This window comes from Anomalospiza imberbis, chromosome 12 (genome assembly GCF_031753505.1).
Source record: "Anomalospiza imberbis isolate Cuckoo-Finch-1a 21T00152 chromosome 12, ASM3175350v1, whole genome shotgun sequence".
Lineage (NCBI taxonomy): Eukaryota > Metazoa > Chordata > Aves > Passeriformes > Viduidae > Anomalospiza > Anomalospiza imberbis.
Genome location: NC_089692.1, coordinates 20,218,777 through 20,245,937, shown reverse-complemented (window position 1 = coordinate 20,245,937; position 27,161 = coordinate 20,218,777). Strand labels below are relative to the sequence as shown.

General features: G+C 49.8%; 1 protein-coding gene and 1 long non-coding RNA gene across 3 annotated transcripts in view; one reads left to right on the top strand and one right to left on the bottom strand.

The window, feature by feature from the left end:
* Positions 1-27,161, top strand: part of FANCA (FA complementation group A) — a 34,384-nt gene that overhangs the window by 4,090 nt on the left and 3,133 nt on the right. For both annotated transcript variants that reach the window (XM_068203201.1, XM_068203202.1), the window contains exons 7-38: positions 894-1,009; positions 1,624-1,706; positions 2,143-2,176; positions 4,473-4,539; positions 5,192-5,304; positions 5,908-5,984; positions 6,421-6,562; positions 7,073-7,206; positions 8,549-8,659; positions 9,044-9,139; positions 9,232-9,291; positions 10,043-10,131; positions 10,523-10,583; positions 10,676-10,725; positions 11,774-11,850; positions 13,809-13,913; positions 14,406-14,548; positions 15,021-15,091; positions 16,217-16,316; positions 17,204-17,403; positions 17,540-17,636; positions 19,473-19,649; positions 20,643-20,716; positions 21,239-21,367; positions 21,814-21,880; positions 22,104-22,270; positions 22,556-22,661; positions 23,482-23,541; positions 23,898-24,002; positions 24,638-24,750; positions 25,456-25,597; positions 26,635-26,697. In XM_068203201.1, coding sequence (XP_068059302.1) covers positions 894-1,009; positions 1,624-1,706; positions 2,143-2,176; positions 4,473-4,539; positions 5,192-5,304; positions 5,908-5,984; positions 6,421-6,562; positions 7,073-7,206; positions 8,549-8,659; positions 9,044-9,139; positions 9,232-9,291; positions 10,043-10,131; positions 10,523-10,583; positions 10,676-10,725; positions 11,774-11,850; positions 13,809-13,913; positions 14,406-14,548; positions 15,021-15,091; positions 16,217-16,316; positions 17,204-17,403; positions 17,540-17,636; positions 19,473-19,649; positions 20,643-20,716; positions 21,239-21,367; positions 21,814-21,880; positions 22,104-22,270; positions 22,556-22,661; positions 23,482-23,541; positions 23,898-24,002; positions 24,638-24,750; positions 25,456-25,597; positions 26,635-26,697 — 3,229 coding nt within the window. The remainder of the gene's footprint in view (positions 1-893; positions 1,010-1,623; positions 1,707-2,142; positions 2,177-4,472; positions 4,540-5,191; positions 5,305-5,907; positions 5,985-6,420; positions 6,563-7,072; positions 7,207-8,548; positions 8,660-9,043; positions 9,140-9,231; positions 9,292-10,042; positions 10,132-10,522; positions 10,584-10,675; positions 10,726-11,773; positions 11,851-13,808; positions 13,914-14,405; positions 14,549-15,020; positions 15,092-16,216; positions 16,317-17,203; positions 17,404-17,539; positions 17,637-19,472; positions 19,650-20,642; positions 20,717-21,238; positions 21,368-21,813; positions 21,881-22,103; positions 22,271-22,555; positions 22,662-23,481; positions 23,542-23,897; positions 24,003-24,637; positions 24,751-25,455; positions 25,598-26,634; positions 26,698-27,161) is intronic.
* Positions 17,192-17,849, bottom strand: LOC137481482 (uncharacterized). The gene is made up of 2 exons (XR_011003504.1): positions 17,727-17,849; positions 17,192-17,624 (listed from the first exon to the last, which is right to left on the bottom strand). It is a non-coding gene; the product is annotated as an uncharacterized lncRNA (long non-coding RNA).

Genomic DNA, 27,161 nt, shown 5'->3' with positions numbered 1-27,161 from the left:
GAAACATAATCCGGGATTAGTCATGAGTATTCTGGACTGAGGATATGGTCAGGTGCTGGCAAGGGATCAGATTAGCAGGGTTTAGGAGCTGCTGTGGGTTTGGGGGGTTACTCTGGGGTAATTAGCCCAGTTTAGGTGCAGTGGCTCCTTGGACTCGAGAAAAGGTCTTGCTCTGCAGAAGGTGGGTGCTTCCATCTTCACAAAATCTTACACTTTTTTGGTCTGGCAGAGTTAATCTCCAGGAATTGTTAGTCTAAGAATTTTAGTTTTTGCCCCCCAACAAGTGTCCAAGACCAAGCTGGGCAGGGCTTGGAATAACCTGCTGTAAGTGTCCCTGCCCAAGCAGGGAGTGAAACAAAATGAACATTAAGGTCCCTTTGAAGCCAAACCATTCCATTATTCCATGATACAGAGCTAACAGCTCACCCATTTGTGAAGTTCAGGTTGTACCCTTATTGTGTCAAAGGAATGTCCCAGTGATTTTCTAGGCTTCTGATACTGCTTCACTTGTCTGTTCACAATGAAAGCAATTTAAGGGAACCAAAGGCATAGATTAAGAATTTAATTTCTTTTTTGAAGCATTTTTATCCAAGTGTCTTAGAAATTGGAACTGAAATTCTTCTAGCAGAGGTTTCTCAATGGAAACTTTCATGTCAGGGATGAGGAAATACTTGGATGCACAATTTCACCCACATTTTTCCTTTGCATGTGTGTGTTGTGAGATCTTTTTATAAAGCAAATAATATAAAAAGCAACTGTTTGTAAAGCAAATGTGCTGGTCCAAATTAAATAAATGAAGTGGCACATTTAGGGCAGAGTGCACAGGTGGAGAGACAGCCAAGCCTTACAGAAAGCAGGAGGGATTGACATGAAGGTGCTTTTGTGTGTTGCAGGAGCCCAGCAGGCCCAGCAGCAGTGGAGTGGCTCTGCAGCAGCCTCTGTGGCCTCTGTGAGCAGGCTGGGGACATCCCCTGTGGGGACACGGAGCTGGCACAGAGAATTCTCTCAGGCAAGGCCCTGGGCTGGGTGCAGGGCAGAACCTCAGAGGTGGAGCAACGCTGACCTCACTTGGTGTTTCCTTACCTCATTTCTCTGGGGAATATATTTTTTATATGTTTAGCAAATTTAGCAAATGTGCTGCCTTTAAAAAATGATTGGTTTGAATTTTTCCATCCTTTAGGGTTATGGTAACTCAAGGAAGTGTAATTATGAGGGGCGTGGTTCAGGGATGGTACACTGGCACTGTGACACTCTGCAAAGCCACAGAGAGATTTTGGGCCAGAATTAGTTCAGAGTTCCATTTCCCCCCTGTTAATTTCTATTATTTATTTTCTTAGTTTAGTTAGGAAAATACCCCTCCAGTGGGTGAGTGTGGACCAGTGCAGCTGATCAAGTACAGCCCCTCTGAGTTCTGCAGAGGTCGTGGAGCATAACTGCAAATTCTTTAGACTTTATAATCCTCGAAGTTCTGGGTTCTTTTTCCTGGGAATAATTTTACTCCAAGTAAATGATTCCTGCTGAGTGGAGGCTTTTCAGAGACTGTTGGGACAGGTGGGAGGGGAAGGAGCAGGTGACCTGTGTGCAAAGGGGATGCTGGAACACCGGTTCCTTCTTGATTTGCAGACTTTGCCATCGTGTTTCTTCAGAATGGCTTTGAGCAGGCTTCGGAGCTGGGAAGGAAGGTGGAATTCCAGAAGGTTGCCTACGTAAGGACAAAATGAACCTGGTTGCAAACAGTGCTTTAATGAAGCAATTCCATTAATCTCTGGATCTGGCTGAGTACAAATAATTCAGAGCTTGGAGCTGCAAGGAGAGGGTGGTGGTACAGGTGCTGGAGTGGGGGAAATGGTGAAACCAGAATTGAGACTTTTTGTATGGAGAATTGCTCCAAGGTGGCACACCAAGGGGGTTTTTAACTTCCTTTCCCCTGGATTGCTTGGGTGTTCCATTTGAATATGAGACATGGAATGCTGTAAGGTTGGAAAGTGCTGCCCTTCTGCCTATTTTATCTGTTCTATTGCAGAGCCTAAGGTCAAAGGGAAGCTTTAAGAGGGACAAAACTCTTTGAGTCAATTTACTTTTTCTGCATTGAACTGCAGCCCTTTAAAACTCTAAATCCATTCATTTGCCAATTTTGAACAGATCTGCCGTGCTGTCTTACAGAGAATGCTGGCATGTAAGTATTGCTGTGATCCCAGATTTGTGCAGCCACTGCTGTTTCCAAGACTTCTATTCCTTGCTCACTGCTGAATCCCTAAGGAGAAATCCTTTGCCTGGCTGCTTTGTCTGTGCTGTTGTGCATAATATTTATGTCACTGATTTTATTTGCCTCTGCTTTCCCTGTCGTTCTCCTAAAGTGTCTCCAGACACTGCAGATAATTTCTTGCCTTTTATGCTACTTTCTTTCCTGCTCCCAGCTGTGATATCATATAGACACCTGACCCGATTTCCTGATTTTTAACAGGTTTGCTTGGAAGCAGGTGGAGCACAGAGGTTAGGCCAGGATCAGCTTTGCTTCTTAGATTTATTTTTTTCTGCCTAGTAAATTAAACTTTGAATTGACAGCGTTGAGCGATTTTGCCGACTCACCGTTCGGATTTGCAGGCCAGTGTTTTCTGAAACCTCTGTTTTTATGCTGAGCCAAGCCATCTGGTGTAGGTGTGTAGTCTTTAAACCCCAGTGTTCGTGAACTGCAACGTGCCTGCCCTGGCCTGAGCTGCCCTGGTGCCTCTGCTGAGGGCTCAGCTCAGCAGCGCCTGATTTACCAGCAAATCCTGATGCAGAAAGACCAAACACACTCACACCGGGGTTATTTTTGTCCTGTGTCACAGCTGATCCTCACGGGGATGCCGTACCTGCTGCTGTCACATTCCTTACACCCCTGCCATGTCCCACACCCCTGGCTGGTGTCACCTGACAGTGCAGCTGCTGTCACTCCTGTCTCCTTAGTGACAGCGCTTTCCTTGCTGGCACTGCTCCTGCTCAGTGCTGCTGCAGAGGCTGCTGCTTTCTCTCTGCTGCGAGGTGACCCCATGCCAGGCCGTGGCACCTCCCCTCCGTCCCTGTGGGCACTGCCAGCCCCATCCCTTGCCCCAGGTCTGGCAGGGAGCACTGTCTGTACAGAGAGATGCCTCACAGACCTTGTGAGTTCTTCCAAAAAGGGAAAGCTGCAAGAGGAGTGCTTTATTATTTAATATGCATGAATCCCATCTCAGGTGGCCCTTTAACAGTTGAAAACCAGCCCTTCTCAGCAGAGGAGTAGTGATTTTGGAGGAGGAGGAGCAGGCTGTTGGCAGGCAGACAGGAGTCTGCATCCTGCTCTTCATTTGCCCTTCCCGTTTGCGCAGCCTGCACTGCCGCACTCGCAGTCCGCGTGCCTGCAAAACGCATTACAGGAGGTTTATGTAAGATGTTTTATTAGTCCATACTTTTGGGTCACCCCTGAGGGGTCTCACTTCATTAATCCTTGGAGAACATTAGGATTTTTAATGTAAAAGAATTCCCTGTTACTGAGGACCTTCACAGGAGGAGAAGGACAGGCTGGGAGCAGCACGGGAGCAATGTGTTCACTGTAATGATCTGGCAGTGCTGAACTGCTGTGCCTGAAGATAAGCTGAGCTTATCTCCTTTGCTTTATTCTCCCCTACTTAACCTTAAAGTATTCCTCAGCAGGAGAGGAGAGTGTTACATCCTAAAGCTGTGGTGCCATGTGAGGGATGTCTGCTTCTCTGGTTCCTGCCCCTGCTCAGGGCTTTTTTTTTTTCTTCTTTTCAGGGTTTTTTTCCTTAACAATGATTAGAATGCACAAACCAAGCTCCATTAGCAGTTGAAAGAGGAGGGTTTTCAAGGCAGGGTGGCACAAAGCAGAAGTGCTGCTGCAGCAGACTGCAAAGCAAAGGGTTTCCCGGTCTGTGGGCTCGGAGAGGTGTGGGCTGATCATCGTCAAGACAACGCGCTGCGCAAGCTGCCAACCTGTTTGATCTCTACCCGTCGTTTTGGGGCAGATCGAGCTTTTAAAGGCATTCCTGCTATGCAAATGGCACATTACAAACGCGTGGCCCTCCCCCAGCCTGCCCTTTGTCTGGACCGTGGTTTGCAGGGTGCTTAATTCAGCTTGTGCAAATCCCTGCCTCCAGACAGGCTTCACGATGCTCACACTCACAGATGCATTAGGGCTGGGTTTGGAAATGGAATACTGATTTATATGCATTTTTAGATGGCTTCATTATTAGCATGTTCTTGGGAATGTCTTAAAATTGGTTCAAGGTCAGTGGTAATAGTTTCTGAGTCCCTGTGTCACTTTGGAGAAAATCTGGTAAGAATTTAGCACTGCTGAGTGACTTCTGCACATTTCCCTAGTGGGGTCACCTTTGTAAAGGGGCACAAGTTGTTCATTCCTATTAATTCCCATGTGGGATTTAGTGTCACAGTTCTTTTCTCACTGTTTTTTTTTTGTGTGTTTTGGGGTCCAGGGGTGCTTGATGCTGTTGGTAAGGAGAAGCAGGAAGATGTTTCCATGGTGCAAGCTGTGAGGTTCTGGTAAGAAACATTCCAAACAGTGTCAGGAGGAGGTTTTTATCCACTGAAATAGGAGCAATGCTGTGGGGTGTTTTTTACTTATTTACACACCTTCCCCACCTCTTCCAGTGCCATTTGTACTTGGTATTCTCCCCTAATAAAATATGTGCAGACAAAAGTGCTTGTAAAAAAGATAAGGGCCAGGTAGGAAAGTGGGTTCTGGCAGTGCTGGAGCCAACCCTGGACCTCCCTCTTGTCATGCCATAAATTCCCCATCAAGTTCCCTCACTGCTTCTAAGCAGAAACACCTGGAAGGTGAAATCATCTCCAATTCCTGCTTCCATACTTGTTTCATTTAACTGCTTTGTCACCTTCAGCCCCGTGCAGGGATACCCCTCAGACTCACATTTAATCTGCTGGCTACATAGTGTTGAGTAACCATCCGTTTTTTGGGGTTTTTTTTTAATACCTACCAAAAAATATACATTTGTGGCAATTTGAGAAGATGGATGTAAAATAATAATCAGTCATTCACCCCAAGCTGCACCTGGTTGTTCCTATTTCATCAGCAGCTGGTGGATCATATATTATCACACCTGGCTGGTCATATTTAATCAGTGCCTGGCTGATCACCTGGCTGACATTGTTTCTGGTATCTCCTTGTCCTTTGCAGGCTGAATGTGTTCAACGTGTCACTGTATGGAAGTGTGGCTCACCCGGATTCCTTGAGGCAGTTTTTCAGACACACCCTGACCGAGGTGCTCACATACAACCCCGTGCTGAAAGGTGGGAATGGGCAGGGATAGGTGTCTCCAGAGCTCTGTCCCACACTGGGTGGAACCCAGCTTGGAGGACCCAGAGCCAGAGCAGCCTCCAGGCTTCTCAGCTCCTTCCTGGGGTCTGTATAAGCAGGGACCCAAATCAGGCAAGAAAAGTCACCTGAGGGTCATAGTTCACGAGGAGATTTTTGGCAAGAAGGTTCCGATCCTGGATCAGTAAACGCGAAGCTTGATGTTTTTAGGAAGAAATATGTTTGAGCTATGAAATCTACTGTAAAGTCCCCAGGAGCTGTGATCTGAAGCTGCTTGTCTGTTGTGTGGGAGAGCTGTGTCACTGCTGGCTCCCAGACAAACGAGGTTAATGAGGGAAAAGCAGATTCCTTGCTGATTCTCTGTGCGTGTGCCATGTCAGCCTACGCACGTAGGATCCCAAAAACAGCTCTGGGGTGACAGTGCCATAATGGCATGGCTCAGTCCTTGTGCCCGTGTTCCAGAGACTGATGGGAGACAGAATTCCACGGGGCAGTCTTTAATGGCTGCACGAGGGAAACCTGTGCGTTTTGGGTGTATTGTAAAACCTGCTGCTGAAGTTTTCTTTTTGTGGGTGCAGTGTCTGATGCCATCCAGAGGCAGAAGGAGTGGAGCTTTACCAGGACTTCTCCCCTGCTCACGGCTCTGTATCGCAAGGTACGTCTGCCTGGTGTCACTCAGAGAACTTTGTTCTGCTGGGCTTATATCCACTGCAAAACCTGAAATCAGACTATTGGGAATTAGTGCAACATTATCCAGTTGCAGAATCCAAACCCATCGCCAGAAGCATGAAGGAAAAGAACGACAGTGGCTTTTGCTAGTGCAAAGCATTAATGAGAACAAAGGTGCTGATTGGAGATGTGAATTTTCACTGGTACAGAGTAAGACATGAGTTCTGAAAGAATGGGAATTCTACTGTTTATTGTAGCTGGTGCTGGTTCCAGCCCAGGCTGATATTTGGGCCTGGGAAGCTGATCCAAAAGCTGCAGGACAGCTTGACAAAGTCACAGAGAAGCCTGTCAATCTTGTCTGTAGTCCCCTCTTTCTTGTGGCTGTATGTCCTAGCTAACAGGAATTGCCATCACTCCTCCAGCTGTTGGTGGCATTCAGTGTGAAGGAATCCATCTGCCAGCTGCAGCAAATCCTGGAGACCCACGAGGTGAACTGGCAGCACGTCCTGTCCTGTGTGTCCACGCTGGTGGTGTGCCAGGCTGAGGCTGAGGAGCTCTTCAAGGGTAGGTGGGCCCTGCCAGCCTGGCGTGTGCCCGTGCTGCGGGGGTGGGAGCAGGGGAGTCAGCACGGGGGCTCCTGCATGGAAAAGAGCAGCAGGACAGGACATCTGCTTTTCCACTCAGACTTTCCATGTCCACGGTGATGTGAATGCCAGGCCTCGTGCCTGCCACTTCTCAAACTCTGTGTACAGCCCAGGGTGGTGGTTTGATAATGACCTTCATCATTAATTGGCATAGTGATTACTGAACCTTAGTTCTAGCTCACCTTTGCTAGCAGAGCTTGTTTGTGAGAATTCCCTACTAATTATCCCAGTGCTGGACTCCCTGCAGGGAATCCAAGTGTGTTTTGCAGTTGAAAGTGCATAAAAAAAATAAAATCAGACCCCAGAGGTTCTCCAGGCTGCAATACATTCCTGCCTCATGTTTTATCACAGATATTTGTCTTCATTTACTGCAGAATGTACAGCACTGTTGTCAGGAGCAAAGTGTGAGGTTATTGTTTTATGTTCCTAGACCTACTGAGCCATCTCCTGCTGAAGGCCTTTGGGAATTATGACATGGAAAATATGATCACTGCGTTCCTGATTGCTCGTCAGGCTGCTCTGGAGGGCCCTGCTGTCTTCATGCCTTACTCTGAGTGGTTTAAGGTGAGACTAAGTGAGGCCTGACCGGTGAGCTTTGTTTTAATTGTGTGAGGCAACCTGTGCATAAGGAATATTCTGCTGCGTGGAGAAAGCCTTGTTCCAGACAGGATAACCAGGAATGAGAAAGGGGAAGAAAACTAAAAAAGAAAAGTTCAAGGGATTGTATTGATTTTAGGAATGATTGAATATTTATTACTGCCTTTCTGTCTGCAAAGAATACATTTATTTGGTTTTCCCCAGTTTTCCCTCCTTTCATCTTTTAAGTCCACCTTGCCTGTTCTAGTTATTTGCTAGGAATGCAGACATGTAATTCCTGTTATTATCATCATCTTGGATGGATTTCAGTATCTTGATAAGCAGTGCTGTTGTTATTGCATAAGCTGGGGGTTGTGGCAGAGGAAGCATTCCTGGTTCCTGGAGGTTTGCATGCAGCTGTAATTGCTGTGTTTGACCTTACAGATAACTGGTTGTTGCTTTAAACTGTAAACAGGTGGGTGTTTTAGGGATGCAAATCTCCACGCAAATTCAACCTGGAAATTCCTTTGTATGAGTTTGCAAATCTAAGCTCAGCTTGGGCTGACAGAGTGTCCAGGAGGTATCAGAAGGTAAACTGGTTGTGTTCTCTGTAGTCTCAGACTGGTTGTTTTCCTCAGAATGCCCAGATAAACCTGTGTGGAAACCTGCAGATTTGTGGTTCCCTCATGAATATCAATCTTTTGGTGCATCTCAAAGTTGCCTTGTTTGAGTGCTCTCATGGCAGCAAACTTCCACAGAGACTTCTGTAAATCACCATGATCCAAGGCCTGGAGCCCCTCTGCTCTGGAGCCAGGCTGGGAGAGCTGGGGGTGCTCCCCTGGAGAGGAGAAGGCTCCAGGGAGAGCTCAGAGCCCCTTGCAGGGCCTGAAGGGGCTCCAGGAGAGCTGGAGAGGGACTGGGGACAAGGGATGGAGGACCCAGGGAATGGCTCCCACTGCCAGAGGGCAGGGATGGATGGGAGACTGGGAAGGAATTCCTCCCTGTGAGGGTGGGGAAGCCCTGGCAGAGGTGCCCAGAGAAGCTGTGGCTGCCCCTGGATCCCTGGAAGCATCCAAGGCCAGGTTGGATGTGGCTTGGAGCACCCTGGGCTAGTGGAAGATGTGGCAGGGGATTGGATCTAGGTCGTTTTTAAGGTCCCTCCCACCCAAATCCTTCCATGATTCTATAAACTTTCTCTGGAGACTTTTCTCCAGAAAGACTCTCCTGACAGAAATGGGATGTTTGAGATTGGTGTGCTGGGTTATGGCACTGCTTGGATGAGGATTCTCTCCACACTGAAAGGCTGTCTTGCCATTTTCCCCTGCTTCAGGCTTCCTTTGGGAATGCTGGTGGCCACCACGGGAGCAGTAAGAAATCTCTGGTTTTCCTCTTGGAGTTCCTGTCAGAGCTGGTGCCCTTTGAAGCTGCGCCGTACCTGAAGGTGAGAAGGTGCTCACAGAGATGGTTTTCAGGTCCAGAAGTGCCCCAGAGTGACTGTCCTTGTGCCTTCCAGTGGGTTCAGCTCATTATAAGTGTTATAGCAATTGCATTACTTCTGGTTCGTTATTCAAACCCCAATAAGGAAGGACAAGATTATTTTATTGATGGGGAGAATTCCTTTCATGGAATTAAGTTTAGGCACTTCACTGATTTTGTTTGTTGTTGGGAAAAATTATGTCAGTTGCCATGAAAATGATTGATCCTTAACCAAGCAATAATGCCTTCTTTGGGGAGTATTTGAGGTGAGCATTAGTCAGAATTAGTTAGAATTTTACCTGGGTGTCCTGTAACAATGTCAAGTGTCGTTGTGGCTGTCCCGTTTCAGGTGCACATCATGTTCCCACCCTTTGTGCCCACCAAACACCGCTCCCTGCTCTTGGAGTACATCACCCTGGCCAAAACCCGGCTGGCCGACCTCAAGGTCAGGAAAGGTTGAACGCTTTTGAGAAGAGCCCTTTCTGGCTCTGTCAAACCCTGCTGTGTGTGACCACCTGCACCTCTGACCTCCCACAGGTGGCCATAGAGGACATGGGGCTCTATGAAGACCTCTCTGCCCCCGGGGAGGCTGTGCAGGTACTGCTGCTCTGTGTCCCAGTTTTCTCACCACCCACGTCCCTTTTCCTCTGGGAAAGCACTGAGGTTATCAACCTCCCTGCCATTCCAAGGCTGAGTGTGCTGCCAAGTCTCCAGCTTTAAGCCAGAGGCTTTGGTGGCCATAAATACAGGATCTCCCCATCTTTCATGAAAATTGCAGTCACGTTTTATAGGTATCTTCATTCTTCTCAGTGGAGGACTCCATCTCTGTGGTGTGGGACCAAAGTGTGGGGATTCAAAAGAGATTTGGGGGTGGAATCTACACTCTGCAGTTTCACACTGTGGATCATGATATTTTGGGTAACAACAATAATTTATAAGGAAGTGTTTGGCTTTATTATTCTTTACATTTTGATCAGAGGAAGAGGCCTCACTTACATGATTACATTGAATACAGGCTGGAGGCAGGGTAGCTGAATATAATACAAGAAACCCAGTCCTGTGATGAACTCACAGGCATAAGCGAGGATTTAATTTAATTTTTCAGAGTCTGGTCTGGTTGTCAGTTGAGAAACTTGTTGCAGCTTGAGGTGTCTTACAACTCAAACGAGAGAAACCCGGGGTGTCAGTGCCTCTGCCTGCAGGCACAGGCTGGAAGTGGAGATGATGTGTCTTAATTCCACACGTACAACTAGAATAAATCACAATAAAGCAAATTCAGAACAGAAAAGGTAAGTTCATCCTCACCCTTGATTTCTCACATCTTTCTCCCGTTCCTCGTGTGAGGCAGCCCCAGGCCCAGGCTCTCCGTGATGTTGAAAAGGCCCTTCAGATATTTGAAAACACCAGGAAGATCCCAACCTCTGTGATAGAAGCCAGGTACTGTGTGCTTCTCAGCTCCTCCTGGGCTTAGCTAGAGTAATAATAACAATAATTGTAGAAGCCAAGTCTGAATCAAAATAAGGAAACAAGAAAAATTGAGGATGTGAGCAAGGGAGGTTTGGGGAAGTTCTTCCCACTTCCTGAGGAGTCATCTTAATAGAGGATATCTGTGGGGAGAGTGAAAAGGCACATTCCCCTGTGCAAAATAAGTCCAAAAATGATTACAATAAAAAGCAAAATGAAAGAAATTAAAAACCATTGGCTAATCTGAGGCTGGTTTGTCTGGGGTCATTCACGTTACCATGAACATCAAATTAACTCCTGAGGTGTGGACATGGCACTTTGGACCTTTGGCATTGTTAATACTTTGCTCTGTTTATTTTCTCAGCATTTTCAGACGACCATATTACACTTCCTGGTTCCTTCCAGCTCTGCTCAGGCCCCGTGTGGTCAGTATTTGGCTTTTTCCTCTGCCCCTCCCATTAGCTGTGTGTTTGTACACAGATAATTTGCCCCTGACCTGCCTTTTCCTCTCTTGCAGCTCCCTAAAACCCCAGATGGACACATGGCTTTTATAGACTCCTTAAAGAGGTATTCAGACATCCCAGTGTTGTTTTCTGTGCTGCTGGGCTCTCTTTTTGGGACATTTGATATCAGATCATCAGAGGCTTTGACACCTTGGTTACAGCCAACCTCTTGGCAGGGCTTGGTGGCCCAGGTCTGTGGCTTGCATGGAGGAGCTTATCTGTGTAGTCTTCAGGTGTGTGCAATTAATCCTCTGGTCACTGTGAAATCATTATTTAGGAGTCCCTCTGGCTCCAGGCCAGGTACATTTTTATGCAAATCTTGAAGGATACAGCTGAATATAAAATTTCCCCAGGAATACGAGCTCCCTCTGTGAAAGGCTCTTTGGGAGGGGATAAGGGGGGAGTGAAGGATGAGACTTTAAATGTCTGCTAATGCTCAGGGGGCAGCAGGGTGATGCCTCAGGAGGACACAGCTCCTCTCAGGACTCCAGTTTGCCCTGCATGCGTGTTTAAAAGTGCTTTTCTGCACTTTAGCTGCAGGAACAGCTTTAGTTTACATCCAGTAGTTCCTCTGTAACCTCTCATGAAGGAAGAATGTTTGCAACACTGCCTGCAAATGAGGTGCTTGGCCCTGCCTTGTCATTCCAGTCTGGCTCTAAAATTAAAGGCTGGATCATTTAGTGAAATTAAAGTTGTAAGGGAAGCAGCTGAGTTCTGGGGAGCCTCGTGGGACGTGCTCTTAGCAGTGAGTGCCTGCCCTGCAGAGAGGAGGTCACACCTTGGTCTCAGCACGTTCATGTTTTACATCTGTGAATGCTGCATCTCACAGCTGACACTCTTATGGGGTCTTACACATCAACTAGATATGAAACAGGCATTAAAATATTAATTACTAACATGTACAGTGTTGGGTTTGCGTGTGCTACACGTGTGCAATGCTTGCCTTGGGCAGAAATCTCTGCCCCTCATGTCAGATGATTAAAAAATGCTTCAGATGCTCTTTATGCTTCAGAGTCCCTCTAATTACATTTCATAGAAGGGCTGTTGTTTGTGCTTATTTAATAAAGGCAGTTTGTGGTTATGCAGGGTAATACATCTCTTCTTTTTCACAGAGCTGACAAAATACCTTCAAACTTGTACTCCACCTACTTGCAAGCCTGTCATGCTATGAAAGAGAAGGAGTTACAAGGTAAAAAATACAACATTTACTTATGGATCAATGTGAAATGTTAATTTTTCCACTGCTGCCCTCCTGAATTGAACATTTTCAAAGATTTATGGCCGAATAGGTATTTAATCCATGTAAATAAGTGTTAAGTCCTTTATGTTGTATGGAGGTGTTAAATTCTTACTCCTGCAGTGACTTTTTCTGCCAGCCCTGCCTGGCTGGGATTTTTGCAGTCCCTGGGAGCCCTGTGCAGTGCTGAGACTGCAGATGATGCCTGAGCCTGAGCTGGCTGAATTCCACCTCCAAGACCTTTCCATGAATCAGCGTTTGCAGCCTGAGCTGCTCAGCCCGGCTGGGAATTGCTGTGCTGGGAGCCTGCTGTGCTGATCCCTTGTGCAATGACACTTGTGCTGTCCTGGCACCCTCTTTTAAGAGGGGATTAGGGAGATTTGGGGGGGCAGGAGGAGCTGGGAAAGGGATTGCAGCTCCTGCTTTATAGATGTTTGGGTGGGAGGCGATCCCGGGTCGCACGGCTGCAGCGTTACTGGGGCAGGATTATGGATATTTAATGAGGGTGTTTGATGAGCTCTGGTGCTCCTGTCAGCCAGTGGGTGTTTCAAACACACCTTCCAGTGGTTTGCACACAGTGCACAGGTCGGGCTGGGCAGCAGAGGCGGCTCCCAGAGCAGAGCGTGGTGGGGATAAGTTACAGATTCCTGCTCTGGCCATGAGATCCATCTCTAGCCAAGCCCTGCTCCCTGCTCGGGGCCTTTGGAGCTTTCTGGAGGTGCCGTGGCTGGAGAGGCGTGGCAGAGCCGTCCCCGTCCTCCCCAGCAGATGTGCAGCAGGGCGGGCTGGCCATGGGGCTGGCCTGGCAACCGGGGATGGGTCCCTGCGGGCCGGGATGGATCCCTGATGGGATGGATCCCTGCTGGGCCGGGATGGATCCCTGCTGGGCCGGGATGGATCCCTGCAGGAGGGGATGGATCCCTGCAGGGTGGGATGGGATCCCTGTTGGGCCGGATCCCTGCTGGGCTGGGATGGATCCCTGATGGGATTGATCCCTGCAGGCCGGGATGGATCCCTGCAGGAGGGGATGGATCCCTGCGGGCCGGGATGGATCCCTGATGGGATAGATCCCTGCTGGGCCGGGATGGATCCCTGCGGGCCGGAATGGACCCGCAGGATCCCGGCAGCTCCGCGGGCTCCCTGCGCTGCCGCTGATCTCTATTGGTGCCGTGTGCCCCTGCTCTGATCCTGTCCCTGTCCCCTGCCCCATCCCCGGGCTCGGCACACAGCCGGGATGTAGGGCAGGACTGGGCCTTGGGAGCCCCAAACCCCATTTGTCAGTGCTCTCTGCTGCACTCGAAGGTGACTCAGTGGGCTCCCAGCACCTCATTTTACAGCGTGTTTACAACCAGTATCAATGTCAACCTTTGTCATTTGCTGTTCTTGCTGCTGGGTGATTTATTCCTGGCCCCTGTACAAGAAGCTGTTCCTGTCTAACGAACTCTGGGGGGGTGTTGGGGCTGTGGCAGTTGCTGGTGGCGTCTCTTTCTAGTGGGAAAAGGAATTTCCTTTTATTCCCTCTCTTAAACAAAAAGCCAGAGTAACTTGGGACATCTGGAGAAGGTGATGATGTATCCATGCTGTAATGTCTGTCTCTGCATTCTGAGCCTGACTCCAGTCTTGAGGACAGCAAATGTTTCTGTGAGGGGCAGAGCTAAAGGAAGTGGGAAGAAAACTCTGAAAACAAAACTTTTTTGCCTCTCGTCTTTAAAAACTGAATTCCTTTTTGCAACTAGGCATAGACCCATAAATTATTAATTAAACGGCACATTCTGAGTGGAAAAACAAAGCTCTGTGTGTGGCAGACTGACAGTTTTGGGTTTTGTTAGAGCTTCAGGAAAAGTAAATTCTGCTTCTGCAGAGAGTGCACGCAGAGATTGCTGAATGCATTTCCTCTTCTCCTTGTCTAGATGACTCCAAAGCAGAGCCCAGCCTTTCCAAAGAGCCTTTTGAGCAGCTGAAGGCTGAACTAGCTGAGCTCAGGACTCTGGTTGTGGACCAGGCTCAGAGGGAAGGTATGAGGGAGCTGCTGCTCATCGACTGTCACAAAAGCTGCCTGAATAAAGTGTGGCTGGTGCTGGCCAAAGGCACAGCAGGAGAACAGCCACTGCTACCTGGAGCTGGCAGTCCTTCGAGCTGATAATCCTTCCAGCTATGAATATGTACATTTTAATGTCTGATCTATTCCCGTGCCTCATTTGGGGCTTATCTTTGTGACAATCACACCAGTCTCTGCTGCCCCACCCCTGGGGCTCACCTGGTGACCCGGGCCCCCTTTGGAAAGCATTTTCCCCTCGGGTGTGAAAACCGCTCCTGAGGCGTGCTGGTGATAGAACTGGGGAAAAATAATGCTGGGGATGCTGACCCCCGTGTCCCAGCCAACATTTTTTGCTTATTAAAGCTTTTCCTGCCATAATTTTGACTGACTGATCAAAGTTTGTACTTTGCTCGTTCTTGCTGCCGTGGGGGGCTGTGAATGTTTCACGCCTGTCCCCCTGTCCCCGCAGAGGTGGCAGCTCAGCTGGCCGTGGTTTCAGACAGACTCGGCGGTGTCCTGGGGGACAGCAGGGAGGAGAACGAAGCTGCTTCTGTCAACTCCCCGGTGCAGGTGGCCGTCCCTGCCCCCGGGCTGGCACCCTGCCACCGGAGCGTGAGTACCAGCTGGCCTGGGTGGGGCTGGGCAGGGGAAAAGCATCTGGATGGGAGGTGTGAAAGGCTGCTTTGTCTGCAGGAAACACACTTCTCCTTTTGTCTCCCTTATGCTGCCCTGCACAGACTGTTCCTGTGGTTTAACCACCTGGAAGGTGCTGCATGACAGGATCTGGAGATGTTTTCTACCAGAGCAGTCCTGTGATGCAAGGCTTTCCTCAACAGCCTTGTCCAGGTGGTTGTTGTGTGCTGGGGTCATTCCTGGGCTGTTATGGGCTTCATTTTCCATCCTTAGTGGCAGTGGATCTGTGCAACTTGTAGTGAATCTCATTGACCAGTTTGTTTCCTTGTTTTAATGTCAGGAAATGTAATATATACAAAGCAGAAAACGAGGTTTAGGTGTCCAGCCTGACGAGGAGGAATTAGCAGTGTGGGTTTTATTCCAGGTTTATTCCTGGTGCCTTTTATTTCAGGTTGTTGATCTTCTGCTGACATCATTCTGCCAAACCCTCCTGGCTGCTTCCTCTTTTAACCCTCCTGACAGGTAAGATGGGACTCAAAGAGAGTAGGAGAACCAAAGCTGGGTGATAACCAGAATTCCAGCACCAGTGCAGGGCTGAGGAGGGACTCTGAGTGTTCTCGGCCCTGGTGCCAGGCTGGCAGCTGCAGGTGAAGTGTCTGCACTCCAAGAACGAATGCACTCTGAGGCCCATGAGTAAATAAAGCAAGTTTCTCCTCTGTTGTTAGAGATCCCTTCAGCAAAGTGGCTTTTGGCTCTGCTCTGAGCTCTGTGCCAGGGGTTGAACACCCCCACAAACAGTGCTGGGTGTTTCAGCCAGGGGGGGGCACAGCAGCAAAGCCAATCCCTTTGGTCCTGGAATTCCTTCCCTGGCAAGGGCTGGCTGGGTTCTGGCCTGGCTGAGGAGGAGAGGCAGCAGAGCCTGCCCCTGGAGCTGGTGCTCAGCTCCTCCTCGTGTGGCAGAGCCTGTAAACATCATGGGCAGCGTGTCAGTGGAAAATCACTTTGCTGGGCAACGAGGCTGTGCTGAGGAGCTGGCTGGGAGCCCAGCTGCCCTGGTACTCTCCCTGTGCCTTGGCAGCCAGGGCATCCTTCCCTCTCTTGCACTGCTCTGCCCCAGAGCAGATGAATCACCGTTAAAACCCTGACTGAAAACTCCCTGTGACAAACAGGAGTCCCAGGAAATGATGTCTAAACCCAGCTCCCACCTGTTCTCCTCTGAGGATGGGCTTTTCTGTTATCTGGGTGGGAAAATCCCTCCCTGCCCCTGCTTTACAGCAGGGCCTTGTCATAGCAATTCCTTCCTGCTTTGTGTTTTGATCCCATTTATTGCTCTGCCTCTGTTTACCCTGTGCCCAGGCAGCTCCTCCTGTCCTTATTGTCACCTCAGAGGCCTCTTTGGCCTTGTGAGGTGAAACAAGGATTTGAGATGCCATCCCCTGTGCGAGGCAGGGCACTGCTGGGGGGTCTGTAGGGGTTCTCTGCTCGGGTACCCCAAAAGTGCCCCTTCCTCTGAGCCTGTGGCTGGAATGATAATTGTGCTGTGTTTACAGACAAGCCTGGATCAGCTCCAGGGTGTTTAAGCATTTTTAATTACCTGTTCCTGTGCTGGGGATGAATTTAATGAGCTTGTGGTTTCCCCTGCTGCAGGCAGGGCCCGTGCCTCTCCCTGCTGGTGAAGATGATGTGTGGACACAGGAATCTCCTGCCTGCACTCCTGGCCAGGCTCTGCCAGCTCATTTATCACCAGGTCAGTTTTCCAGCCAGGAATGCTGTGGTGCTGAAGGCCATCCTACTCCATTTCCTGACCTGGGGGGCATGGACCTGTCTGGGCTGCGCTGTGGAGGGACTTCACTGCCCTCCAGGCTTCCAAAAAATACCCCAGAAATTTGGTCAGGGAGTATGAAGCTGCCCTCAGGAACGTGAGGAGAATTTTTCCCTACAGAAATACTGCTTGTGGAAGGTTAATGCATTCTGAGACATTTTAACAGAAGCTAAAATAGGCAAGTTTGGGAAAGAGACAAAAGAAAAATGGTAGAATGCTTCATTCCTAAGTTTCCACGTTGAATAATTCAGTAAAAATTGAAAATAAAACTAAGGTACTCCTGTCTGGGCTGCTGCAGCAGGGCATGGTTTCGTTATTAAAGAATTCCTTGGACTATTTCATCTACCCTGTGATATTGCAAGGGTGAAAATAACAGGCTGATAGACAAAATTAGCTGTCAGAGAGGCTAAAAAGCCTCGAGAATCCCAAAATATGAATTTACAGTGAATTACTTCAAGTTGCTGTATTACAGAAGCCTCCAGTTCTGCTGGGGGTTGTCTCTCATCTGCTCAGTTTTTGCTGCACTACTGGTGATCAGAAACAATGTTCTGCTCCTTCACTAAGCCTGAGTATTTTCAGAGAGGTGTTTTGGTACAAAAAAAGGTATTTCAGAGAGGTGTTTTGGTACAAAAAAAGGTATTTCAGAGAGGTGTTTTGGTACAAAAAAAGGTATTTCAGAAAGGTGTTTTGGTACAAAATGTTACAACTGTACAAGTGAAGTATTACAATGAGACAAAATGTAAGAATATTACCAATGAAATGTTATGAAGTTGCTAAAAATATCTTTCCTCTTCACTTACTTTACCTTCCAGGGCCCTTCCCTCGGTGCTGCTCATATTTTAGGACTGGCAGCTTTTGTGATCCACTTAAGTGAATGCAGAGCTTTAATTCCTGCTGTGGAAGCCAATTTTGGGGCCTCTCAGGCTGTTCCTGGAAAGGCCCTTTCTGTTTCAGAGTACTGGAGCTCCTTGCTGGTGTGCAGGACGGAAGAGTCATTCGCCTTCTGCTTGAGGTGAGATGGGGCATCCAGCCCCTCCTTGCTCCCCCAGGATTTTGGGATGCTGGGAAGGCTCCCATGGAGGATTTCCAGAGCTTGTGGAGGTGGTTGAACCAACCAGACAATGGAGTTCTTTCCTTTTCTCTCTCAGGTTTTGCACTGCAGCCGCAGCTTATCTGATGTGCAAGTTTTCATCCTGCTCCCATGAAGATTTTTGTGCCTTGATTCCCCCTGGCCTGATTAAAAAGGTAAAGGGGAAAAAGTTGTGCTGTAACTTATGAGAAAGTTCAGTCTCAGCCCAACTTCCTGCTGCAGCTCCCTGTGCAAGTGACACTCACACCAAGAAAACGGTGCAGAAATACTTCTCTGTGCCCTCCCCTCTTAGCCCTGGGTGCCTCTGCTCGTGGGGCAGCTGCACACAAGCAGAGGTGGCTCTGGGGCTGATTCTGGGGCAGCCAGTGCAGGGTGTGCTGGTTTTATTCCAGCTGCAGCACTTTGTGCAGGGTGTGCTGGTTTTATTCCAGCTGCAGCACTTTGTACAGGATGTGCTGGTTTTATTCCAGCTGCAGCACTTTGTGCAGCGTGTGCTGGTTTTATTCCAGCTGCAGCACTTTGTGCAGGGTGTGCTGGTTTTATTCCAGCTGCAGCACTTTGTGCAAGATGTGCTGGTTTTATTCCAGCTGCAGCACTTTGTGCAGGGTGTGCTGGTTTTATTCCAGCTGCAGCACTTTGTACAGGATGTGCTGGTTTTATTCCAGCTGCAGCACTTTGTGCAGCGTGTGCTGGTTTTATTCCAGCTGCAGCACTTTGTGCAGGATGTGCTGGTTTTATTCCAGCTGCAGCACTTTGTGCAGGGTGTGCTGGTTTTATTCCAGCTGCAGCACTTTGTGCAGGGTGTGCTGGTTTTATTCCAGCTGCAGCACTTTGTGCAGCGTGTGCTGGTTTTATTCCAGCTGCAGCACTTTGTGCAGGGTGTGCTGGTTTTATTCCAGCTGCAGCACTTTGTACAGGATGTGCTGGTTTTATTCCAGCTGCAGCACTTTGTGCAGGATGTGCTGGTTTTATTCCAGCTGCAGCACTTTGTGCAGGGTGTGCTGGTTTTATTCCAGCTGCAGCACTTTGTGCAGGGTGTGCTGGTTTTATTCCAGCTGCAGCACTTTGTGCAGGGTGTGCTGGTTTTATTCCAGCTGCAGCACTTTGTGCAGCGTGTGCTGGTTTTATTCCAGCTGCAGCACTTTGTGCAGGATGTGCTGGTTTTATTCCAGCTGCAGCACTTTGTGCAGGGTGTGCTGGTTTTATTCCAGCTGCAGCACTTTGTGCAAGATGTGCTGGTTTTATTCCAGCTGCAGCACTTTGTGCAGGATGTGCTGGTTTTATTCCAGCTGCAGCACTTTGTGCAGGGTGTGCTGGTTTTATTCCAGCTGCAGCACTTTGTGCAGGGTGTGCTGGTTTTATTCCAGCTGCAGCACTTTGTGCAGGGTGTGCTGGTTTTATTCCAGCTGCAGCACTTTGTGCAGGGTGTGCTGGTTTTATTCCAGCTGCAGCACTTTGTGCAGGGTGTGCTGGTTTTATTCCAGCTGCAGCACTTTGTGCAGCGTGTGCTGGTTTTATTCCAGCTGCAGCACTTTGTACAGGATGTGCTGGTTTTATTCCAGCTGCAGCACTTTGTGCAGCGTGTGCTGGTTTTATTCCAGCTGCAGCACTTTGTGCAAGATGTGCTGGTTTTATTCCAGCTGCAGCACTTTGTGCAGGATGTGCTGGTTTTATTCCAGCTGCAGCACTTTGTGCAGGGTGTGCTGGTTTTATTCCAGCTGCAGCACTTTGTGCAGGGTGTGCTGGTTTTATTCCAGCTGCAGCACTTTGTGCAGGGTGTGCTGGTTTTATTCCAGCTGCAGCACTTTGTGCAGGGTGTGCTGGTTTTATTCCAGCTGCAGCACTTTGTGCAGCGTGTGCTGGTTTTATTCCAGTTGCAGCACTTTGTGCAGCGTGTGCTGGTTTTATTCCAGCTGCAGTCCCTCCTGCAGAATGTGCTGGTTTTATTCCAGTTGCAGCACTTTGTGCAGCGTGTGCTGGTTTTATTCCAGCTGCAGCACCTCGTGCCACGGCTGAGCTTGGAGGCTCGGGGAGTCCTGTGTGAGGAGGCCAAAAGTGGCCTGAGCTGGAGTTCCCTGTCCTGCCCCTCTCTGAACTACAGGAGAGCCAGCCTGTGCTTATGGAGGCAAGCAGGCTTCCAGGAGCTCTTGAAGGAAAAGGCATTCCAGGTATAAATCTTTTCCATCACCCAAATTCACCCTCTAATTCTCACTTTTTTAGATCTGCCCTTTGCAGTTTCCTTAAGCTTCTTGTAAGAACTTAGTGCCTGAAAGTGAGAACGAAACACCTGAAAAGTTGTCTGACAGCTGAGTCATGTGGGCTGGGATGGGTGCTGGGTGTTGTTTGATGGGGATGATAAGGTAGAAAGACAAAACCAGAGGTAAAACTTTTGTGTCGTACTTCTTGGAAAAGCAGGGAGCTTGGCAAGCTGTAGGAGCTCAGAAACTGCAGAGCAAAGGCCTGTCTATCACCCTGGCTCCCTGCTGTGCTCTTTGGGAAGTGGTGGAGAGGCAAATAACTGGAAATCCTTGCTTTTCAGGTGCTTTGTGTGCATGCCAATGTTCCCCTGAGCCACCTTGGGTTGCCTGGCTCAGCCTGGCTCAAACCATCTCAGCTATTCCCTTTGTACCACCCTTGCAGAGTCTGTGATTTGACAGACTCTCTTTTTCTAACCTACTTCCTCTAAAACCAGTTTGTCTTTGTGCAGAGGGGTTTGTGGTGTTCCTAGAGTGACTCCTTGTGCTTGGCTCAGTGTCCAGGGCTGGAACACCCTGTGTTATAAACTCTCTTTGATGCTCACACAGCCTGCCTGACTGAGGTGCTTGGCTCATTTTGCCTTTATTTCTAATAACACACATTCATCCTGGTTCCTGGGCTTGGTGTGTTTGGAAATGTCAAAGGGGTGGGGGTGTGTGAGACAGGCTTTAGGGGATTTCCATGAGTTTTTGAAGGCTAGCAGGGTTTTAGCTTGAATTTTTTTATAAGAGAAACAGCACAGAACTTCCTTGGGTTGATATCTCTTTTTTCATGTCTCTTAATCCACATGGGATTGTTTCTGGAGATGAAGGGAAGTGGGTTTTATGCTGGGCAGCAGGTGGCTGTTCTGCACAAGTTATTTCCCTTGCTGTTCTTCCCTGCTCCTAAATCCTGGCTTTTCCCAGCTATCTTTCAGAGAGTGGCTGCTGATGGAGCTGGAGGTGTGCCCTGAAAAGGACATTCTCTCTGCTTCAGAGAGGTAAGGGCCAAGGGGCTCTGTTGGAAAGGGAATAGCCCAAGAGTGTCCCATCAAAATTAGGGAAAAGCACTGAAGATCAGGAAGTAAATCAACAGTTGCTGCAGGATACAAGTGCCTGTTGCCTGCTGTGGTTTGTCCTGAGTTCAAGCACTGCTGGAATGAGGTGTGTGTGTGTTTTCACTTGAGCAAGGCCAGGCTGGACAGGGCTTGGAGCAGCCTGGTCTGGCGGAAGGGGGTGGGACTGGGTAGGCTTGAAGGTCATTTCCACCCCAAACCATCCCATGGCTCTGTGAGGCTCACCCTGCATGTGCAGCCCTTCCAAACCACTTGTCAGAAACCCTCCCTGATTCTGGAAGGCAGAGCTGGGTGGGGTCTGCTGGAGGACTCCTTATGTCTGAACTTACCTGGAGCTTTTATCTGAGCTCACATCACTCATCACTCTTGATGTGTGGGCTGCCCTTTACATCAAGGGAAGGGCACCATTCCAACAGATTTCCCATCTCCTCCTTTTCCACACTGCAGACAGGATTTCCATTACTGGGCCATCTATCAGAGGTACCTTCCTGCACCTTCTGCTGCTGGTGGCTGTGATGGAGACCTGGAGAAGGCGTGTGGAGTCATCATCAATGCCATCCTGGATTCCTCACAGAGGTATTCGGGGCCGTGGCTTCCCTTTCTGGTGGTGGCCCTGAGGCTGTGCACTGGGAGCTTGTCCCTTCCGTGGGGCTGGGGAAGCCGTTCCCTGCTGGTCTGGCTGGAAGGGGCAGCTGGGAGGTGGCCCTGTGTGACTCACCAGTCTGTGCAGAAGCATCCTGCTGTGGGTGGCAGAGGTCTGGGGCTGCAGCCCCTCGGCTGGCTGGCTGTTTAAAGCTGACTGTGTACTCAGCTTTGTGTGGCCAGACAAGCACCAATGCCCGGGGGGAGTGGCTGGAGCTGGAAAATGAGGAGGGAGCTTAGAGGAGAGCCACTGTCTCAGCTACAGCTTATTTAAGGGACAAAGTTTGAGCTCTGTGTTCATCTGAGCACCTGACTGTGTTTGAACTGTGCTTTCCCCTGGGCTAGCAGGGGGAGTTACCTCGTGTGTCCCCTCATTTCAGGCTGGACCTGGGTGGCTGCGGCCAGTTGAAGACATCGGTCAGCCCCGAGATTCTCTGCAGGCTGCAGGTGATTTCAGACTCTGAGGTGGATGTTTAGTCCTTGAACTTGACCAAACTATTCCCTCATTCCTGGCTGTTGGCGAGGCTGCATTGGGCTCTGACCTGTGAGCTGAGGTGTGGGGATTGAGAGAGGTTTTTCTTGTTGATCTCTGGTTGCTTCGGAGGAACAAAGAGGGTTTGGGAGCAGGCTGGTGCGTGGCCCTCACTGCTTTCCCCACCACCCTGTTCAGGAGCTGGTGCTGGAGCTGAGGTGCAGGCCAAAGCTGCTTCCTGGCTGCTCAGCTGCCCAGAGACACTTCCTGTTTGAGACCCTCCAGGGAAGACTGACGGGCAGCCAGCACGGGTCTGCTCTGGGAGAGCAGCTCTGGAGGCAGCAGGAGCTGCTGCTGCACAGGAGGTAAGAGCAGGCCTGAGCAGCTGGGAATGCCTCCAGCAGCACGGCTGCTCAGGGCAGGCTGGTGTGTGCAGCGTCCTGCCCTCTGATTCCACAGCAGGTGGCAGTTGTCACGGGGACAGCTGTGCAAGGGAGACTTATTCCCTGGCACCCACTGGAATTAGCTGTGTTTCCATGTGCCATCTTGGGCTGCCAGTTGCCCCTGCCAGGCTGGATGTCACACATCTTCCTGGGGAGGCTGATTCTCTCCCTGGCAGTAACCTCAGTTTTCATTCTTCCCTGCCCAAGGATTCTGGTGGGGCTGCCAGCATCCACGCTGATCACCACGTGTTGGAAAGGCAACAAAACAGTGTTGGACTGTGACAACTTCTTTTGTTTTGTGAACTCTGAGCTGGTAGGTGTCGTGAGCCAAATGGTGGTTGCTCATTGGTGAATGCTCTAGATAAAGACCTTAAATTTGAATTTAGGGAAGGAGGTCACGTCCAAACTACCCAGAGAAGGTGTGGCTGGCCCATCCCTGGAAGTGTTCAAGACCAGGTTGGAGCAACCTGGTCTATGGAAGGTGTTCCTGCCCTTGGTCCCTTCCAACCCAAATCATTCCATGGTTCTGTGACTTTTGTGTTCTTTCATTCGGAGCTGCGGTGGCATTTGACACTATTAAGAGCAAATCCTTGGGTGTCACTTTGTTTGGTGAAGTGGGTCACAGACAAACTTACAGTGCTCCTGTGGAGGCCTGGGAGGGGCTGAGCATGAGCCCTTCTCCAATCCCTCTCTCATGCCAGGGCCTTGAACTGTTTTGCTGTGGAGTGAGATCCTCCTCATCCTCCTGAGAAACATCCAGGGACATCCCTGCAGCTTTCTGGGAGAAGGTCATTTGACTTGCAGCTCCCTCAGGACCCTGCTTTGTGCTCCATGGAGAGCTGATTTCTATGCATTCATCCTGACCGGGCTTTCCAGGCCCTCCTGTGCTGTCATATTAGGCACAGCCAGAAACCTCTGATCCCCCCAGGACTGTTAATCCATCTGCTGTGCCATCCTGGGTGCAGGGGCTGTGCCTCGCACAGAAACCACGCTCCACCAGCTGAGCTGATGTTCAGCATTCACAGGGTGGCTCTGTGCTGGCTGAGCCCTGAAATGCTCTTAGGAAATCCTATTCCAAAGGGAAGGAATGATGATTTTGTTGATTTTGTTTCCCTGTCCATGTGTTCCTGCAGAAGAACGTCAGTTCCAGGGGGTATGCGCTCTCCTACGACATCACAGCTCACTTCTTCAGGGTAATGCTGCTTTTGTCCCTCTGCCTCACTGTCCCTGCTCAGAGCTTTCCTGCTGACACACGAGGTGCAGGAGGAGCTTTCCTCCTTTGCACCCTCCTTTTGAGAAGTCTTGGTGTAATTCTGAGAAGAGCAGTAACCAGAAAAATGAGGGGGAGCAGCAGGAGGAGCTAGTGGTGGAGGTGAATTTTAATACAATGCAGCAGAGCTGGTGGGAGGAGGAGCTGTTGGTCGATGTTTCTTTTGCTGAGCCGTGCTGACCCCTACAGTTGTCTCTGATCAGTTTACACACGCTCAGCCAGGGATTGGAGCAGCAGAGAGGGACGTGTGGAGCCATCCTGTCATTTGTCCTCTTCCAGGGCCTGCTGAGTGCCAGCCTGGACTGCGAGGATGCAGCAGAAGGGGTCAACGAGGCTCTGGCCAGGTGTCAAACCAAGTGTCCCGTGGTGCTCCTCTCTGCAGCGGTGACTGATCTCATTTTGGTGCTCTGATTTTGGGGGAAATCCAGCACCAGCTCAGAGAGCTTGTGTTAAACACTATCCCAAGTGGGTAACTTTCAACAGAAACCCTTAAAGCCTTTGGAAATTGGCAGGGTGTTTTAGAGCCCTGGGTATCACTGATCCCAGCTCTGGGCTCCTCGGGGTGTTGCCACAGGGTTTTGTCAGAGTGGGAGCTGGGAGGCTTGTCCTGGTCCCTGATGCACTGTGTGGGCTGGTTGTCACATCCAAGCAACCAAAATGCCCCCAAATCCCAGGTTTTATTCTCTCTCCTGTGTGTAACTCCTTGTGTGCAGTTCTACACAGGAGTACACGTTTTGGTGCATGTGTTGAGCGTGGCCATCACCTTTGTGGAGCAGTTCTTTCATTCTGGCTGCTCCTGCCAGAGGAGTCCCAGGGCCCTTGGTGTGAGCACGGTCACAAGTGACCCTCTGCATTTCCAGGACGTGAAATTTCTCCCATTTCTGACGTGTGCACCTACAACTTAGGCTTTTTCTCTAAGGAGAGGGGAAGAAGCCCTTTCTCTGAGTCCCCGGCTGAACCTGACTGCAACCACTGAGCACCCCACTACTGATGCTGCTGGTTTCCATCTTTGTCCCCAGCTTTGGTGGCCGAGGCTGGAGCCAGTGCTTTGCTCTCAGTGGAAGAGACTCTATGGGGCTCCACTTGCAGAAGAACTGGACAGGCTGAGGGGCTGGCATGGCTCAGGTACCAGGTGTGTGTGAGGGATGGGGCAGGGAGCTGCTGTCCTGGAGGATGGGATGCTCACGTGGGCTGAGGCTTGCAGGACAGCTCTAGACAGACTCCTCTGGAGGGCTTAAACTCCAAATGGGTCGTGATAATGATTTAGTCTGGCCCTGTGTGTGATGTGGGCCCGAGTGCTTCCCCATAAGGACAAGGGAATCTCTGCAGAGGAGGCTGGAATGCAGAGCCCTGGTTAGGCAAAGCCTCAGCATGGTCTTGAGTCATTCCAGGAGCTGCCACACCCTTTGCTCCCTGCATTTGGGGAATCTGGGCTCCTGAAGCGCTCACTGGCTGCTTGCTTCCTTCTTTACCTCTGCTCACACTGTCTGTCAGTGCCCTGCAGCTTTTCTCCAGAAGCTGGGAATTTATGCAGGAATCTCCTTGCAGGTCATGGCAGGTGATAATCACATGCTTCTGTAGTATAGAGTTACTGCCTGTCCAACTGCTGATAAAAGATTTGAGAATGCTTCTGTCTGCTTCTAGACTTTGGCTTTTTTACAACTGTCTCCATGTAGCACCCAACTACAGGGAGAACAGAATGAAGAGAATGATTTCTTTTCTTGTCCCAGTCACAAACTTGCACCTTTGCCCAAGTCCCTAGGTTCCTCCTCATTCACAGCAGAAGTTTCCCCCTTTTTAACCTGCAGACCCATGACAGGTTTGTTCTGTTTCCCAGGTTCCTCTGTTCAGGAGCAGCTTTCCCTGTGTCTGACCCCCCTTGGCTCTCAGCTGCCTTCCTGCATGGTGCCATCCTGCAGCAGTTGCCACGAGGACGAGGGACAGAGGCACTGGAGAGGCTGGGCACTGACGCAGAGCAGGCAAGGCTGGGTGCATTTCATGTCTCTGCTCTTCCCTACGCCTGAAAAGCAGAAATAGGAGGTCTCTAACTGAGAGGAGTTGTCCTGAGACAGTGCTGCATCCCTGGTAATCCCTGTTGGGAAGTCTTGCTGGTGGATAGTTGATAAAAGTGGCTGTAAATTGCCAGTTGCTAAATTCTTAACCTGAAGGCAAAGTTGTTCCAAGCTTAAACTTTTACCTCGGACTCTGGCTCCTGAGAAGTCTGGGAGGGCTGTTCAACAGTTGCTTTAAAAACTGAGGCTGGAGAGAGCCCTGCAGAGAGGGAGAGCTTGATCTGTGTGAACTCTCCCTCCAACAGCAGTCCTTGTGGATTTTAGCTTGGCAACTTGGCTGGAAAGTTAAGGAGATGCAGGACGTTTGTGAGACAGCAGTGCAGGCATTTTAAGGGCTCTGGGAAGTTGTGCTGGGATTCCCAGAGACAGGTTTCCTGAGGGTTTTCCCAAGTCTGGTGCAGGAAATGGCTCAGCCTGTCACCTCAGTGCAAGGGGAATTCTCCGGAGGGCTCTGCTGAGGAGGAAGCCGGGCTGCTGCCCTGCACTTCTGGCTGTTGATTTTCCAGGGAAGAGCCAGGGTCAGAGCTCAGCATGGGGAGTGTCCCTGTGCCAGAGGGACACAGGTGACAGTGCTGAAGCAGAACCTGGGCCTCGAGTTGACTCTGGGGGTTTTATTGCTGCAGGCAGCAGCTCCTCTTCCTGTGGGATTGACTCCTGCACTGTCTGTACTGCTCTGGAGCCAGAAACTGGTGTCACTGAGTACACTTGGCACACAGGGAGTAACTGCAGCTTTCCCCTCTGAATTCCTGGAGGGTGCCAGGGGCAGTGAGAACTGTGGGAGGGCTGGGGTGACTGGGGTCCCAGAGGTGAAACACTCTGTGGTTCATCCAGGTCCAGGCTGGGAATGCACCTGGTGGTGAGATGTTTATATTCCCTGACTGGGCAGGCCACGTTCCAAGTCACCACTACAGGCACAACTGACAGGCAGCCTCTCTTCCTTGCAGCTCCTCGTTGCTCTGCTGTTCTTCTCACTCCTGGATCTCATCTCAGCCAGAATAGCACCAAAGGTGAGTTCAGCCCCAAGGGAATTCTCAGACACTGGATGCATCTGATCAGCTTGGTTTGCTGCCCAAAAAAATGCTTTGTAGCAGCACTGGGAAGGCTGGGAGCTTGTTCTGCCAGGAGGAAGGGATCAGCAACACCCCAGACAAGCCTGCTGAAAGCCCTTCTGTTCCCATCAGATTAAACCTGAGTTTTCCTCTCACTGACATTATCTCCCCTTTCACTACTTTTATTTCTCCTCCTGGATGATTTATTATTTCCAGTTTCCTGTTCAGACTTTACACCTCCCAGGTAGTGCAGGAACCTCATGTCTCACTCAGCTTTTGTGTAGCATCTCACATCTGTCAGATTGATGTTATTCCTTCAGGCTGAATGTGGTACCTCATGGGAGAAGGGCTGCCCAGGAAGGAGGAACATTCGTTTCCAAATGGTTTAATGCTATTTAGTGAAGGAGCAAAGATGACAGGCT